This window comes from Tachysurus vachellii, chromosome 1 (assembly GCF_030014155.1).
Source record: "Tachysurus vachellii isolate PV-2020 chromosome 1, HZAU_Pvac_v1, whole genome shotgun sequence".
NCBI lineage: Eukaryota > Metazoa > Chordata > Actinopteri > Siluriformes > Bagridae > Tachysurus > Tachysurus vachellii.
In genome coordinates, this window is record NC_083460.1 from 39,448,811 (window position 1) to 39,461,682 (window position 12,872).

Below are 12,872 nucleotides of genomic sequence, written 5' to 3' on the forward strand. Positions count from 1 at the left end.
TCTCATGCTGTAGACGGTGAGGAGCAGATACAGGAAGGCGAAAGACGTGTGCAGCCACAGCAGGTTGTTCCTGCAGACAAAAGAAGAAATGAAAACCATGTAACAAAAAAAATGGCAATGTAAATTTATATTTAAACACCAACTATTCCAAAAAGGATGTCAGATGTTAATGAGTGAGAGAGTGTGTGTGTGTGCGTGAGTGTGAGAGTGAGTGAGTGAGTGAGTGAGTGAGTGAGTGAGTGAGTGAGTGAGTGAGTGAGTGAGTGAGTGAGTGAGTGAGTGAGTGAGTGAGTGAGTGAGTGTGTGAGTGAGTGTGTGAGTGTGTGTGTGTGTGTGTGTGTGTGTGTGTGTGTGTGTGTGTGTGTGTGTGTGTGTGTGTGTGTGTGTGTGTGTGTGTGTACCTCGAATTCAGGTTTGCGATGGTGGTGCGGCCAAAGCTGTAGGCGTTGTTTTCTGATGAAAGACCACAAAGAAAATGTCGTGTTAGGTCACAAGACCAAGCCGAATTCAGGCTTTTTTTTTTTTTTTTTTTTTTAATGAAATTAAATACATTTAAAAAAATTTAATAAAATGGGATTGTGACATAGGATGAGAGATGAAATGGATTAACAGGAGATGAGATGATAAAAATAGAGTTCTGCAGAGGGAAATTCTGACATGGCATGAGGGACCAAAAGGTCTAAAATGAGGACAGAGTAGAAACAGGAAGAAAAGAGAGAGAGAGAGAGAGAGAGAGAGAGAGAGAGAGAGAAAGAAACACACATTTTTGTTTGCTTTAAACAGTTAATCAGCTGAAATGAGGCTCAGAATCAAATCCACTCTCTGACAGTTTCGAGTAAACAACAACAACAAACACCGTACAGTACATTTAATCTCTACAAGTCGAGGGGAACCTGGAGTCTATCCCAGGAGACGCTGGGACACTCAGGAAGGTGGGAGACACCCTGGATGAGGTGCCAATCATCAGAGGGCACAATCACACAATAATCACATTCCGTCACACAATACTGAAAAGTTTAAGATACGAAACGTGTGTTAGGACTGGAAGAGGAAACTGGAGAACCCTGAGGAAACTCCTGCAGCACGGGGAGAACATTGAAACCACACACACACACACACACACAAAACATCCATCCATCCATTTAGCCATCCTTCCATCTATTTATCTAGCCATCCATCCATCCAGCCATCCATCCAGCCATCCATCCATCTAACCATCCATCTAGCCATCCGCCCATCCATCTAGCACACAGGTGACTCTTCAGTCTCCATTTTCTACCCAGATTTATTTCTGTCAAAGCTGATCATTTGTGTTTGATGCTGGCGCTCTTGACATGATCGGGAAAAACCCTCATCTCAGATGCCATTTCTCGAAGGAAATCTGGCAACCTCGGAGGTGTGAAACACACACAGCTGAACAGAATCATAATGATTTGAATAAGGAGCTCAGGAAAACCCACCCGAGTACCGTGAGCACCACCACCCCTCCCCCCACCATATTCTATCATAGCTGTACGCCTGATCTTTTACAAACACATAAGAATAATACTAACAGGAATAGAACCCAAAATAGTAAGGTATCATCTTTCGTCTCTTCGTCTCTCTGTGCTCACCTCTGTCCTACGTCTCTGAAATCTCTCTCTCTCTCTCTCTCTCTCTCTCTCCCTCTCTCTCTATCCTGATGCACCTTCGACCCCGCTCCCAATTACCCCACTCGCCAGCAAGTACAATCCCATTACTGCAGAGGTTAATCTCTGGCACATGATAATCTACAGCTAGCTGCAGTAGAGGACAGGGGAATTAAACGAGGACATGAACGGGACATGTGGGAGTGCTAACGCCAGCTCGTTAGCAGTTAGCGCCTTGCAGCTGAGGCAGCGCGATTACTCCGCTGCCAAAACTCGTTCAGTTGCAGGTATTTTCACTGAAACGGAAGAAGAATCCTGCTAAATATAGTCAACCTTTATCGAGACCCGTCGCCGAGAATTTTCTGGAAAATTTAAGGTTATGCTTTAGGCTCCTATCTGCTCTTAGAGATGATTAAAACAAGACAAATGAACAGTCTATATATAAATACCTTTATATAGAAATATCTTTCACATTAAGCAACACCCCCCAAACCAAACAACCCCCCACCACCACCACCTCCTTTAATTATTTTCAGGTTCAATAATTAATACCATGTATTATTTATATAAATATAACTGAAATCTTTACAAAATACTGCAGGTGAGTACGAACTAAAATAATCACGATGGGGGGAGGGGGGGTCACAGCGACTCAGAAGCTAGGCCTAGCTAGGGCAAGCTAACTCATCAGTTATTCTTCTTATTAATTAAAGAATAGGATTTAATTTTCTGCATTTATTGATTTGTGAGACAAAAACGCAACAGGACGTTCTTGTGTGAGTTAATCTGGGGAAAACTGACACCAATAAATCCTATCAGTCAAATATGTCAGACTGGACATGCGGTTCCGCTCGACTTCACACACCGAGTAACTTCCCAACATGTTGGATTTTATCGCTTTCGGATTCTACAGCCAGATTGACACAGTGGATCTGCTTGTGTTCTTCACCCCATTCTCTCTTTAGGATGTGTGGCTCCTCTTACTGTAGCAATGCTCTACTCACCCAGCAGGTCTCCGGAGAAGTTAACAGGCAGGACGATGCCCACTGACAGCACGCCCACCACCACCAGCAGGCCGATGATGTGCCGCTGGAAGGAGAGGTAGTGCACGGCATCCTCACCACACTTCTCACGGATCTCCTCATCCCTACACACACACACACACACACACACACACACACACACACACACACACACACACGCACAGAGACAGACAGACAAAAAGAGACAGACACAGAGAGACACAGACACCGAGACAGATACAGAGACACACAAAGGGACAGACAGACACGCACATGCACACACACACAGACACAGACACAGAGAGACACAAAGACATACAAAGGGACAGACAGACATGAACATGCACACACACAGACACAGGGACAGACACAGAGAGACACAGACACCGAGACAGATACAGAGACATATAAAGGGACAGACAGACAGACACGCACATGCACACACACAGACACAGGGACAGACACAGAGACACAGACACCGAGACAGATACAAAGACATACAAAGGGACAGAAAGACAGACAGACACGCACATGCACACACAGACACAGGGACAGACATAGAGACAGACAGAAGGACAGAAAAAGAGACAGACACAGAGACAGACAAAGACACGGAGACAGACACGCATGCACACAAAGACACAGAGACAGACAGACACACACGGGCAGACACACACACACAGGCAGACACACACACGGACAGACAGAGTTAAATATGCTCTCTTGTAGTAACCAGTACATTCTCTTCCTGCTGTGTAACTCTATTATCAAATGAAGTCACGCTGAACAAAATTAAACCACCAGTAAACAAACTGCTGAGGTGAGAGCAGTGTTAAAGTCTCATGGCCATTAGTTAACAAACTTTAGTTAACAAATGGTTCACCATGAATGATCTGAATCATTTTGCATTAAAAAATCTATACTGTATTTAATTTACTGTCATTTTACCAAATTACAAAAAAAAGACTAATGAAATGATTTAAAATGCTTTATTTTTTCCCTACAAATAACTAATGCTGACGGCCAAACTTTGATTTTTATCTAGCAAAGTAAATTATTTCTTAACAACTGCGGCTGCGATAATGGCTTTCCGAAATCTATTTTTCTGCTAAAAAACCGCAGAAAGTCAATTAAACCCCGAAAGCTTTTAAAAAAAGAGCTGTGCATTAAAACGCTGCATAATAAAGACAGACGGCTGAAGGAAAAGACGAGCAGCCGTCCTGCTGGCTCGGTCGCTCACAACACACTCCGTGTAATTAAAGAGGCACTTACTTTATTCGAAAGATGGCCGTCAGCCAAGAGCAGAAACCCTGCAGGAAGAGCGGAAACAAAAGTACGTTACAAAAAGTTCACGTGCGCAAACAAACAAACAAACAAACAAACAAACAAAAACAATTCAAACGACGACAGGAAACGTCAGGTTTTTTCTTTTCTTATCAAGAATCATACATTGATGTAAATTAAAGCCTTGTACAGCGTCTAGCTGAGATTATTTATTCATTGTTCATTATTAGTGTACGAGGGTGAGAACGAAGCGTCATAATGAACCCCTGACGCGGCTGCGTGACCTGAAGAGACCGCAGGAACGGGATTAGATGAAGCTGGAACTGCGCCAGTCTCTGGAGAGAAGCGTCACTGTGCTCTCCACAAGAACCTGCACAATCTGTGCCACGATTACTCAGCACTTTCAGCTGGCGGGTAAAAGACCGAATGTGCTTCTTCACTCTTTTTTTTTTTTTCCCCCGTTGAGGAAAGCTCTTTCGCTTCCACCCACGAGATTTTTTCTTTTTCTTGGCTCATCAGCAATGCGAAAAGTGCATCATCATCAGCGACATGGTTTATACACAGTGCTGAAGGAGAAGAAAGGACGACGGGTCCTAGATAAACGAGAGGTTATATAAACTTATATAGAGCATGTGTCGAGTGGGATCAGTCGTCTGTGAAGGAATCAATGGACAGCAGAGGGAGGAAGAGAGAGAGAGAGAGAGAGACAGACAGATGAGTGAGTAAGTGAGAGAGAGAGACAGAGAGAGAGAGAAAGAACAAGTGATTGAACAATTGATTGTCTGTCTGTCTGTCTCTCTCTCTCTTTCTCTCTCTCTCTTACTCAACCATCTCTCAATCTCCTCCTTTTTGTCTGACTTTCCATCAGTCTTTCTTTCTGTCCATCTCTCTCCGCCTCTCTCTCTCTCTCTCTCTCTCTCTCTCTCTCGCGCTCTCTCTCTGTGTCTGTCTGGATGGGAGAGAGAGCGCGAGAGAGAGAGATGGACAGAAAGAGAGACAGACAAAGAGAGAGAGACTAAAAGAGAGAGACAAAAATGAAGAGAGAGAATAAGAGAAATTGACAAAGAAAGATAGACTAAGATGGACAGACAAGAAGAGAGAGAGAAACAGAAACGGAGAGAGATGAATGGAAAGAGAGACAGACAAAAAGGGAGAGATAAGAGAGAGAGTCAGAAACAGACAGATGGAAAGAATGAGGGAGAAAGAGAGAAATAGAAAAAGAGACAGATGGAGAGAGAGAGAGAGAGAGAGAGAGAGAGAGAGAGAGAGAGAGAGAGAGAGAGGTGTGTAAATGAATTAAGATGGCCGCGTCTGATAGAGTGATTTGGATTTGCTGTGTTAATCAGACACGTGCTGTTATCCAATAAACCTGCAGCATACAATAACATCATTAGATATACAGTACAATGACCTGCCACTTTAATAGGAACACCTGTACTCCTGCCTCATTGTCATAGCAACAGGATAGATAAAGTCATACAGATCGAGGTCAAGGGTTTCAATTATCTAAGGTTTCATCGTCACGACCGAACGGCCAGACAGGTTCAAGCGAAGCTGCAATAAACACTTTACGGTGAGGAGAAAAGCATCTCAACATGTCGCCCCCTGTGGCTGATGATCTAGATTTCTGCTCTTGTAGCTCATGACCAGGAGGCTCCAGAGGACACGGGCACTAAAAACAGACACGGTGACTTACAGTCCACTCCGGATACAAGCAGCACGACTGGATTCATTACGCTTTATGTTTACTGTACAATTCAAACTAGATGTTTACAAATCTAACAAATTGTGTCTAACGTTTCAGTGGATGTGATTATTAAACTGCTACAGAATCAATCCGTTATCGTTGATATGAAAAGGTTTGACGTCTCGCTTCACGCCGTCACGGAGAGGATGTAACGTTTCAGGAAAATTAAAGCGTCGATTCAGATTTTCAATCGAATGCCTCGCTCTTTCTCTCCCTCTCTATTTTACACACACTCACGCGCTCACACTCTCGCGCTCACACACTCACACACACACTCACACACACTCACACACACTCACACACACTCACACACACTCACACACACACACACAAAATCACCAGCCAAACCTCCACTATCTAATCATGCATAATTTAACAGGCAAGACTTAAAGCCAGTCTGAACCCAGCCCCAGAACCAGACAGCTACAGTAGCTAGTGGGCGGGGCAACAAAAATGAGTGACAGATGCCTTACATTGTCTCGCTGTTCAAAATCCACAGAGCTGGAGACGGAAGTGAGGCGTTCGTAACGATCCGGAGTTTCTGAATGCAACGCTGAAGCCACACTGAATGGAAAAAAGAGAGAGAAAGTGAAAAGGGAAGAAGCAAAAGGAGTCATTAGCAAAGGAAACAGATCCACATGATTATTATTTTTATAATTCATAGGTTATGTTAAGAGATTGTAGAGCACTGAAATGAGACCGAGGAGGCTGCACTGAAGCTCTGCTCATGTAAATGTGGCTCAGACATCTGAGTAAGAAAAGAATGAAATATTAAGGAACTGAAGCGTAGATGCCGGGTTTCCTTCAGACCCTGGGAAAACTTTTTTTTTACCACTTCGGGAAAAGTTTCACGTCAGGGGTTTAGATATTTTTAGGACTGTTAGAGCCTTTCTCTGCTTGTGAAAGGCAAAAGATTAGAAAAATGTCACTTTTATGGGCTCCTAAACACAAATAATGAAACTATTTTGGCCAAAATTTCAGAATTCACCAAATTTCTGTTTTTTTTTGTGTTTGTGTTTTTTTTATTTATTTCTTAAATACAACTAACATTTCCTGACATTTCCACACTGGTCTGAGTTTGTGTAGCTTTTGCTTTACTGAGTGAGATTTTAAGCTGGTAATAACCAGGCCACGTATCTACACCGTCTACGTGACGATACGTCTGTCAGACTCAAACTGATACGACTAGAGTTTACGTAACGTTTCAAGAAGATTTAAGTCTTATTGGTCTTTTTTATTTCACTACTGAGAGATTACTTAATGCGCTACGTCATACATCATACAGGAGATCATACAGGAGATCATACCAGAGATCATACAGGAGATCATACCAGAGATCATACCAGAGATCATACCAGAGATCATACCAGAGATCATACCAGACTCCCCAGTCATCATTTCATGCAGATTGCAGCATGTTTAGTGGAAACACAAATACACACACATACACTGATTCGTCCCTGTGGTCAGCCTTTAACATTAGGAACTCCGGTGGCGCTCTGATTTACACATACATTCATTCTTAATTCATAAAGCTCACACACACACTCCCTCACACACACACTCCCTCACACACTCACACACTCACACACACACTCACACACACACTCACACACACACTCACACACACACTCACACACACACTCACACACACACTCACACACACACTCACACACACACTCACACACACACTCACACACACTCACACACACTCACTCACACACTCACACACTCACACACTCACACACTCACACTCACACACTCACACACTCACACTCACACACTCACACACTCACACACTCACACTCACACACTCACACTCACACACTCACACACTCACACACTCACACACTCACACACTCACACTCACACACTCACACTCACACACTCACTCACTCACACTCACTCAAAGGGCTCACAGTATAATTAAGACTTTATATTTTTAGTAGAATGATTTAAGAACCTAAACAGATGGTTTTAGGTGTCTAGTTCCTTTGCTGTCTAGTTCCAGATCATTCCCCATTCCCTCCCAGAATAACTGAAGAACACTTTTGAGAGCGTAGTTAAAACATTCCTATAACCGTAGTGTTGATTTAAACTGCAGCCGTAGGACGAATCAGTCACCCAAAATATTTGTCTACACCAGCAGATTGCTGAAATAAACCACGAGGACAGCCCGTGTCACTGAGAACCTCTCCTAACCTCCTAATTTCATTTGGGCTGATCCTAGACAGGACAATAGATGGACTCTACACACTCTTATACACCACTCTGGTGGGGTGGGCGGGGCTTATGGAGGTCACGCCTATGACCTACCATTTTAACTAAGGATTCACGGGGAGAGAAGAATCACATGTAGAGAACATTAATATGCTGAGGTACTGGAAATACAAGTAACACGAGGGGGTGCCAAAACTTTAGGGAGTGGTTTACCTTCGCACAGGCTCATAGTTACCCTTTTCCTTTCTTGTACTGCAGTCAGTTAGATCAGACGGGCAGGAGGAGAGATACAATTTAGGAGGTGCACACAAGCAAACACACTCCACTCTCACACACACACACTCCACTCTCGCATACACACGCACTCCACGCACTCCATGCGCACTCCACGTGCACACACTCCACTCTCGCGCACACACACTCCACTCCCGCACATGCACACACAAACACTCCACTCTCGCGTGCGCTCACACACACTCCACTCTTGTGCACACACACACACTCCACTGTCACACACACAAAACACACTCTTCACTCTCGTACGCCACGCGAACATACGTGCGCACACACACACACTTGGAGAATGTGCAGCAGACATCAGTGCAACCCACCCAAACCACCCCTGCACGCACACACACACAGTCTCACACACACCCTACAGAAGGAAGAAAAGCGTTGTTAGTTCCCTGTTAGCAGATGAGGAGCAGCCCAGGAGAATTTTATATTGGTTGATTAAAAGAACCCACACGAGTGTGAACATGCAAACATGACGTACTATTCCCGCTCTTCCATTCCGTTGAACCGCTTCTTCTGTCTTGGGTAAAGAAAAAATAAACAAATAAATAAATAAACAAGTAAATAAAGAAAGTGTTGGATAAAATAAAAAAAAACACACAAGGTTTCTTTTTAAATCTCGATGAAGGAGACAACATCTGAGGAGGAAGAGTCACGTTAACACATTCCCAAAACATGAGAAAGCACAAAAAACAAAAAGAAACCTCGACACCTGACTGCAGAAGAGAACGAGGAGGAGACAGAATCAGCTCCAAAAGTATTGGCACCCTGGCATTAAAACCCTCTACGCACGTTTAATAGCGCTCATAACGTGCAATATTTAAGAGCTATTTCTTTTCCTACTCTGAAAATTCTCCCTTCAACCAGAGAGAATCTGGGACGCTTGCAAAGTATTTCTATTTTTAATCATTGTGCGCTTTGTGAATGTTCTTTATTTTTTTTTTTTTTGTAAATTCAGATTAAATCTCAGATCAAAGCCTGAGATTGTCCATCAGTTGTTTTCGGCACGGAGCTGGATTTCTTTCTATCCATTATCCTACTTGCCAAAAAAAAATAAAAAATAAAAAAATAAAAAAATAAAATAATTAAGAGCCATCTCTCCATTTCGTGCTGAAAGAGGAAGTAGTTTTAAGATCGGACGCGACTTCGTATTTACACCTTTTAAAAAATTTGCATATTTCATTGAGGATTCGTTTCTCTTGTGTAATCATGGCGCAGTCTCTGGCCAACGAATTTCCTTCAGCATGAATAAAACTTATCTAAAAATGATTCGCACTTAACGTTTACCAGCAAAAACAACATTCAGAAAGTAGCCTAGTTAAAAAATTGCAATTCCTTAAAAGGGTGCCAATACTTTTGGTGTTAAGAGACGTTCAGCTGCAGGCTGTAAAGGAAACTTTTCGAAAGGTTTTGTAGAAGATTAAAGAAAACAGTGTGTATCAGTCATCAATCATGATCTCAAGTGTGTGCACTGATCTAATGATCCCTTATCGTTTGTAAGCATGTTGTACATCATTTGTACAGAAATCAGTGTGTTTTCACGAGGAAGTGTAATTTCAGTGATCGCTCGAGGTGAAGCATCTCGTTCTCCAGGACGCTGCGTGAAAAATCTGATTACAGGAAAGAAGGTAACTGTCATACAGCGCTGTCAGGGATGCAGAGCTCTCAGGTTGTGAAGACAGGACAATGTCCTGTCCAGATGTCCATGTGTTTTTTTATTGGTTGTTGCGTTAAATCTTACCCAGATAGTGCTATTTTCTGATTGGCTATTGTGTAGCCTCTTGTTTTGATTGGCTGATAAGTGTCAGGCTGGACTAAGAACTCCAGGGGAGACTCGCTCAGTGTTGTAATGTAATGGAGTACAAATACTTTGTTACTGTACTTAAGTAGAAATTTCACGTCTGTACTTTACTTCGCTATTTAATTTTATGTCAACTTTCACTTTTACTCCACTGTATTTCCACTAAGCATCTTCGTTACTACAAAATAAAATCAGAAGAAATGTGTGCGACTGCAATACACACACACACACAGACAGGGACACACACACAGACAGAGACAGGGACACACACAGGGACTTTGTAAATACAAACTATTTTGTAACTAAGCAGCCTCTGAACATGAAGCTTACAATTCATGACTCTGCTCATGACTCCCAAATCAAATCAACTCAACTCAGGCTACAAGGTTCAGGAATCACGGCTCAGCTCTAACTGCAAAGCTTAACTGCAACGACTGTTCGACTTAACTGGTCGACTCTAACTGCAGACTCAAAGCTACTCAACTTGGGCTAAATGCTGAGTTGTGAATTGACTCTTCCAAGCATCAGGACTTGTGACTTGACTCCTATTGCAATGCTTGCGATTTGTGACTCACTACTCCCTGTTTCGGTTTGCAAACCATATGACTAGTGACTGACTCAGATTTCTTGTCATAAGCATTCGTCAGAGTCGCTTATGAACCGACTCATGACTCGCACATCTCAAACAAAAATAACGACCTCACTGGATTGCCACATCTGCATGTAAAACATCTCATGTCAGAATAACTGATACAGAACTTCATCTGTCGTTTAAAGTGTGTGTGTTTCAACACAGGCGAGTTAAAACTAGCAAGTCGAGGCCATTTCAATATGTACGTTGATTACAACACATTATAGCAGGACTACAATACGGCTCGCAGCCTGGAGGTTTATTATAAGGAAACAGAACGTTCCTGCTGGTCAGTTAAAACAGACAAAAGCCCTGCAGTTCAGGACAAACTCATTTCCAGCAGCATCACTCAACAGCACAGATAGTCAATATCCAAACAGCCTTTTTGGGGCATTCAAGGTCCTGTACTGCACACGCCAATGCACCAGGAAATGGGAGAAAAGGAGGAAGCATTAAAAGGTATAAAAACAGAAATGCACACGGTGAGGAAACCACAACATAAATCTTTCCATAGTTCCCTGTACAGGAAGATACAGTACAAAGAAGAAGCAGCCTTTATTTTTGCCACATATACAGTGCAGTATGGTGATTTTTTTTTTCTTCACATATCCCAGATTTGAGCGCAGGGCCAGAGATGATGCAGCGGCTCAGAGACGGTTAACTGCAAAATCTTAATCTTTGACTCGTAATCTGTCGATTTAGAATTTGTCTGTGTAGCTTAAAACATGTCGAGTTAGGCCAGGAGGCAGATCAGATTAGTTAGCTAGCTGGCAGAGTTTATATCATGAGTGAATGAACAGTAGTGGGCAGAAATTTGTAGTCCCGGAAGAGGAGGAGGAGGAAGAGGAAGAAGAGGAAGAAGAAGAAGAGGAGGAAAAAAAAGGAGGAGCAAGAAGAAGACAGAAAGAAACAAAAGACATAGAAAGAAAGACACAGACAGACATTTAACTCTTAGCGTCTTTCCCCTCAAACACAAGTCTGTTCTTTCCGGTCTGCATTTGGCTTTATGATGAAGCCCATAATAGACTGATTAATCCACAGGGATCATATAAACTGCTGCTTTTAAACACAGAAATAAATCGTTAAAAATAAAATGCAATCAATGAAGGATCAAGGTTAAACAAGGTCAAGTCTTTCAGGCCACTAACAGCCTGTTTAAAGAAAATAAATAAATAAACGTACAAAAATAAAAAGATCTGATTACAAGCCATGTGCAAAGTTATGTGACTGGTGAGCTTATTTTTAGGATTATCAATAAGCGATGAGAGCAGAGCATTAGCCATGCTGCAAAATGATCTGCTGAAAGCCCACACACACACACACGAGAGAGAGGAGAGAGAAGAGAGAAAGGGAGAGAGAGGGGGAGAGAGAGAGCGCAAGTGAAGAGTGAGCAAGAGAGAGAGAAGAGAAGAGAGAGCAGAGAGAGAGCAAGCAAGTGAAAAGAGAGCAAGAAAGAGAGAAGAGAGAGGAGAGAGGAGAGAGCAAGCAAGTGAAGAGAGAGCAAGAGAGGAGAGAGAGCGGAGAGAAGAGAGAAGGGGAGAGAGAGAGCAAGAGAGAGAGCAAGTGAAGATAGAGCAAGAGAGGAGAGAGAGAGAAGAGAGAGAGAGAGCAAGAGAGGAGAGAGAGCGGAGAGAGAGAGAGAGCACAGAGAGAAGAGGAGAGAGAGAGAGCAAAGAGCAGGAGGGGAGAGAGAGAGACAAAATGGAGAAACAAAGTTAAAAAGAAAAGAGAGAGAGACACCGAGAGAAAGAAGAGAGAGACAGCACAAAATGGAGAAACAGGAAAATAAATAGAATAGAGAAAGCGTGAGAGCGAGAGAGGGAGAGAGAGCAAGCAAGTGAAGAGAGAGCAAGAGAGGAGAGAGAGCGGAGAGAAGAGAGAAGGGGAGAGAGAGAGCAAGAGAGAGCAAGTGAAGATAGAGCAAGAGAGGAGAGAGAGAAGAAGAGAGAGAGCAAGTGAAGAGAGAGCAAGAGAGGAGAGAGAGAGCAAGAGAGGAGAGAGAGCGGAGAGAGAGCGGAGAGAGAGTGAGAGCGCAGAGAGAAGAGGAGAGAGAGAGAGAGCAAGAGAGAGAGAAGAGGAAAGAGAGAGAGAAAGCAAAGAGCAGGAGGGGAGAGAGAGAGAGAGAGAGACAAAATGGAGAAACAAAGTTAAAAAGAAAAGAGAGAGAGACACCGAGAGAAAGAAGAGAGAGACAGCACAAAATGGAGAAACAGGAAAATAAAGAGAATAGAGAAAGCGAGAGAGC

General features: G+C 43.0%; 1 protein-coding gene across 2 annotated transcripts in view; it reads right to left on the minus strand.

Moving 5' to 3' along the window:
* The window catches only part of LOC132856272 (CSC1-like protein 2), a 52,997-nt gene that overhangs the window by 17,127 nt on the left and 22,998 nt on the right, over positions 1-12,872 (minus strand). Inside the window, exons 4-9 of one of the 2 annotated variants that reach the window (XM_060886141.1) lie at positions 8,677-8,715; positions 6,155-6,245; positions 3,923-3,960; positions 2,633-2,775; positions 402-453; positions 1-70 (exon numbers count right to left, since the gene is read on the minus strand). The exon at positions 1-70 is cut by the window's left edge and continues 39 nt beyond it. In XM_060886141.1, coding sequence (XP_060742124.1) covers positions 1-70; positions 402-453; positions 2,633-2,775; positions 3,923-3,960; positions 6,155-6,245; positions 8,677-8,715 — 433 coding nt within the window. The remainder of the gene's footprint in view (positions 71-401; positions 454-2,632; positions 2,776-3,922; positions 3,961-6,154; positions 6,246-8,676; positions 8,716-12,872) is intronic. The other variant, XM_060886966.1, reaches the window with a different exon arrangement.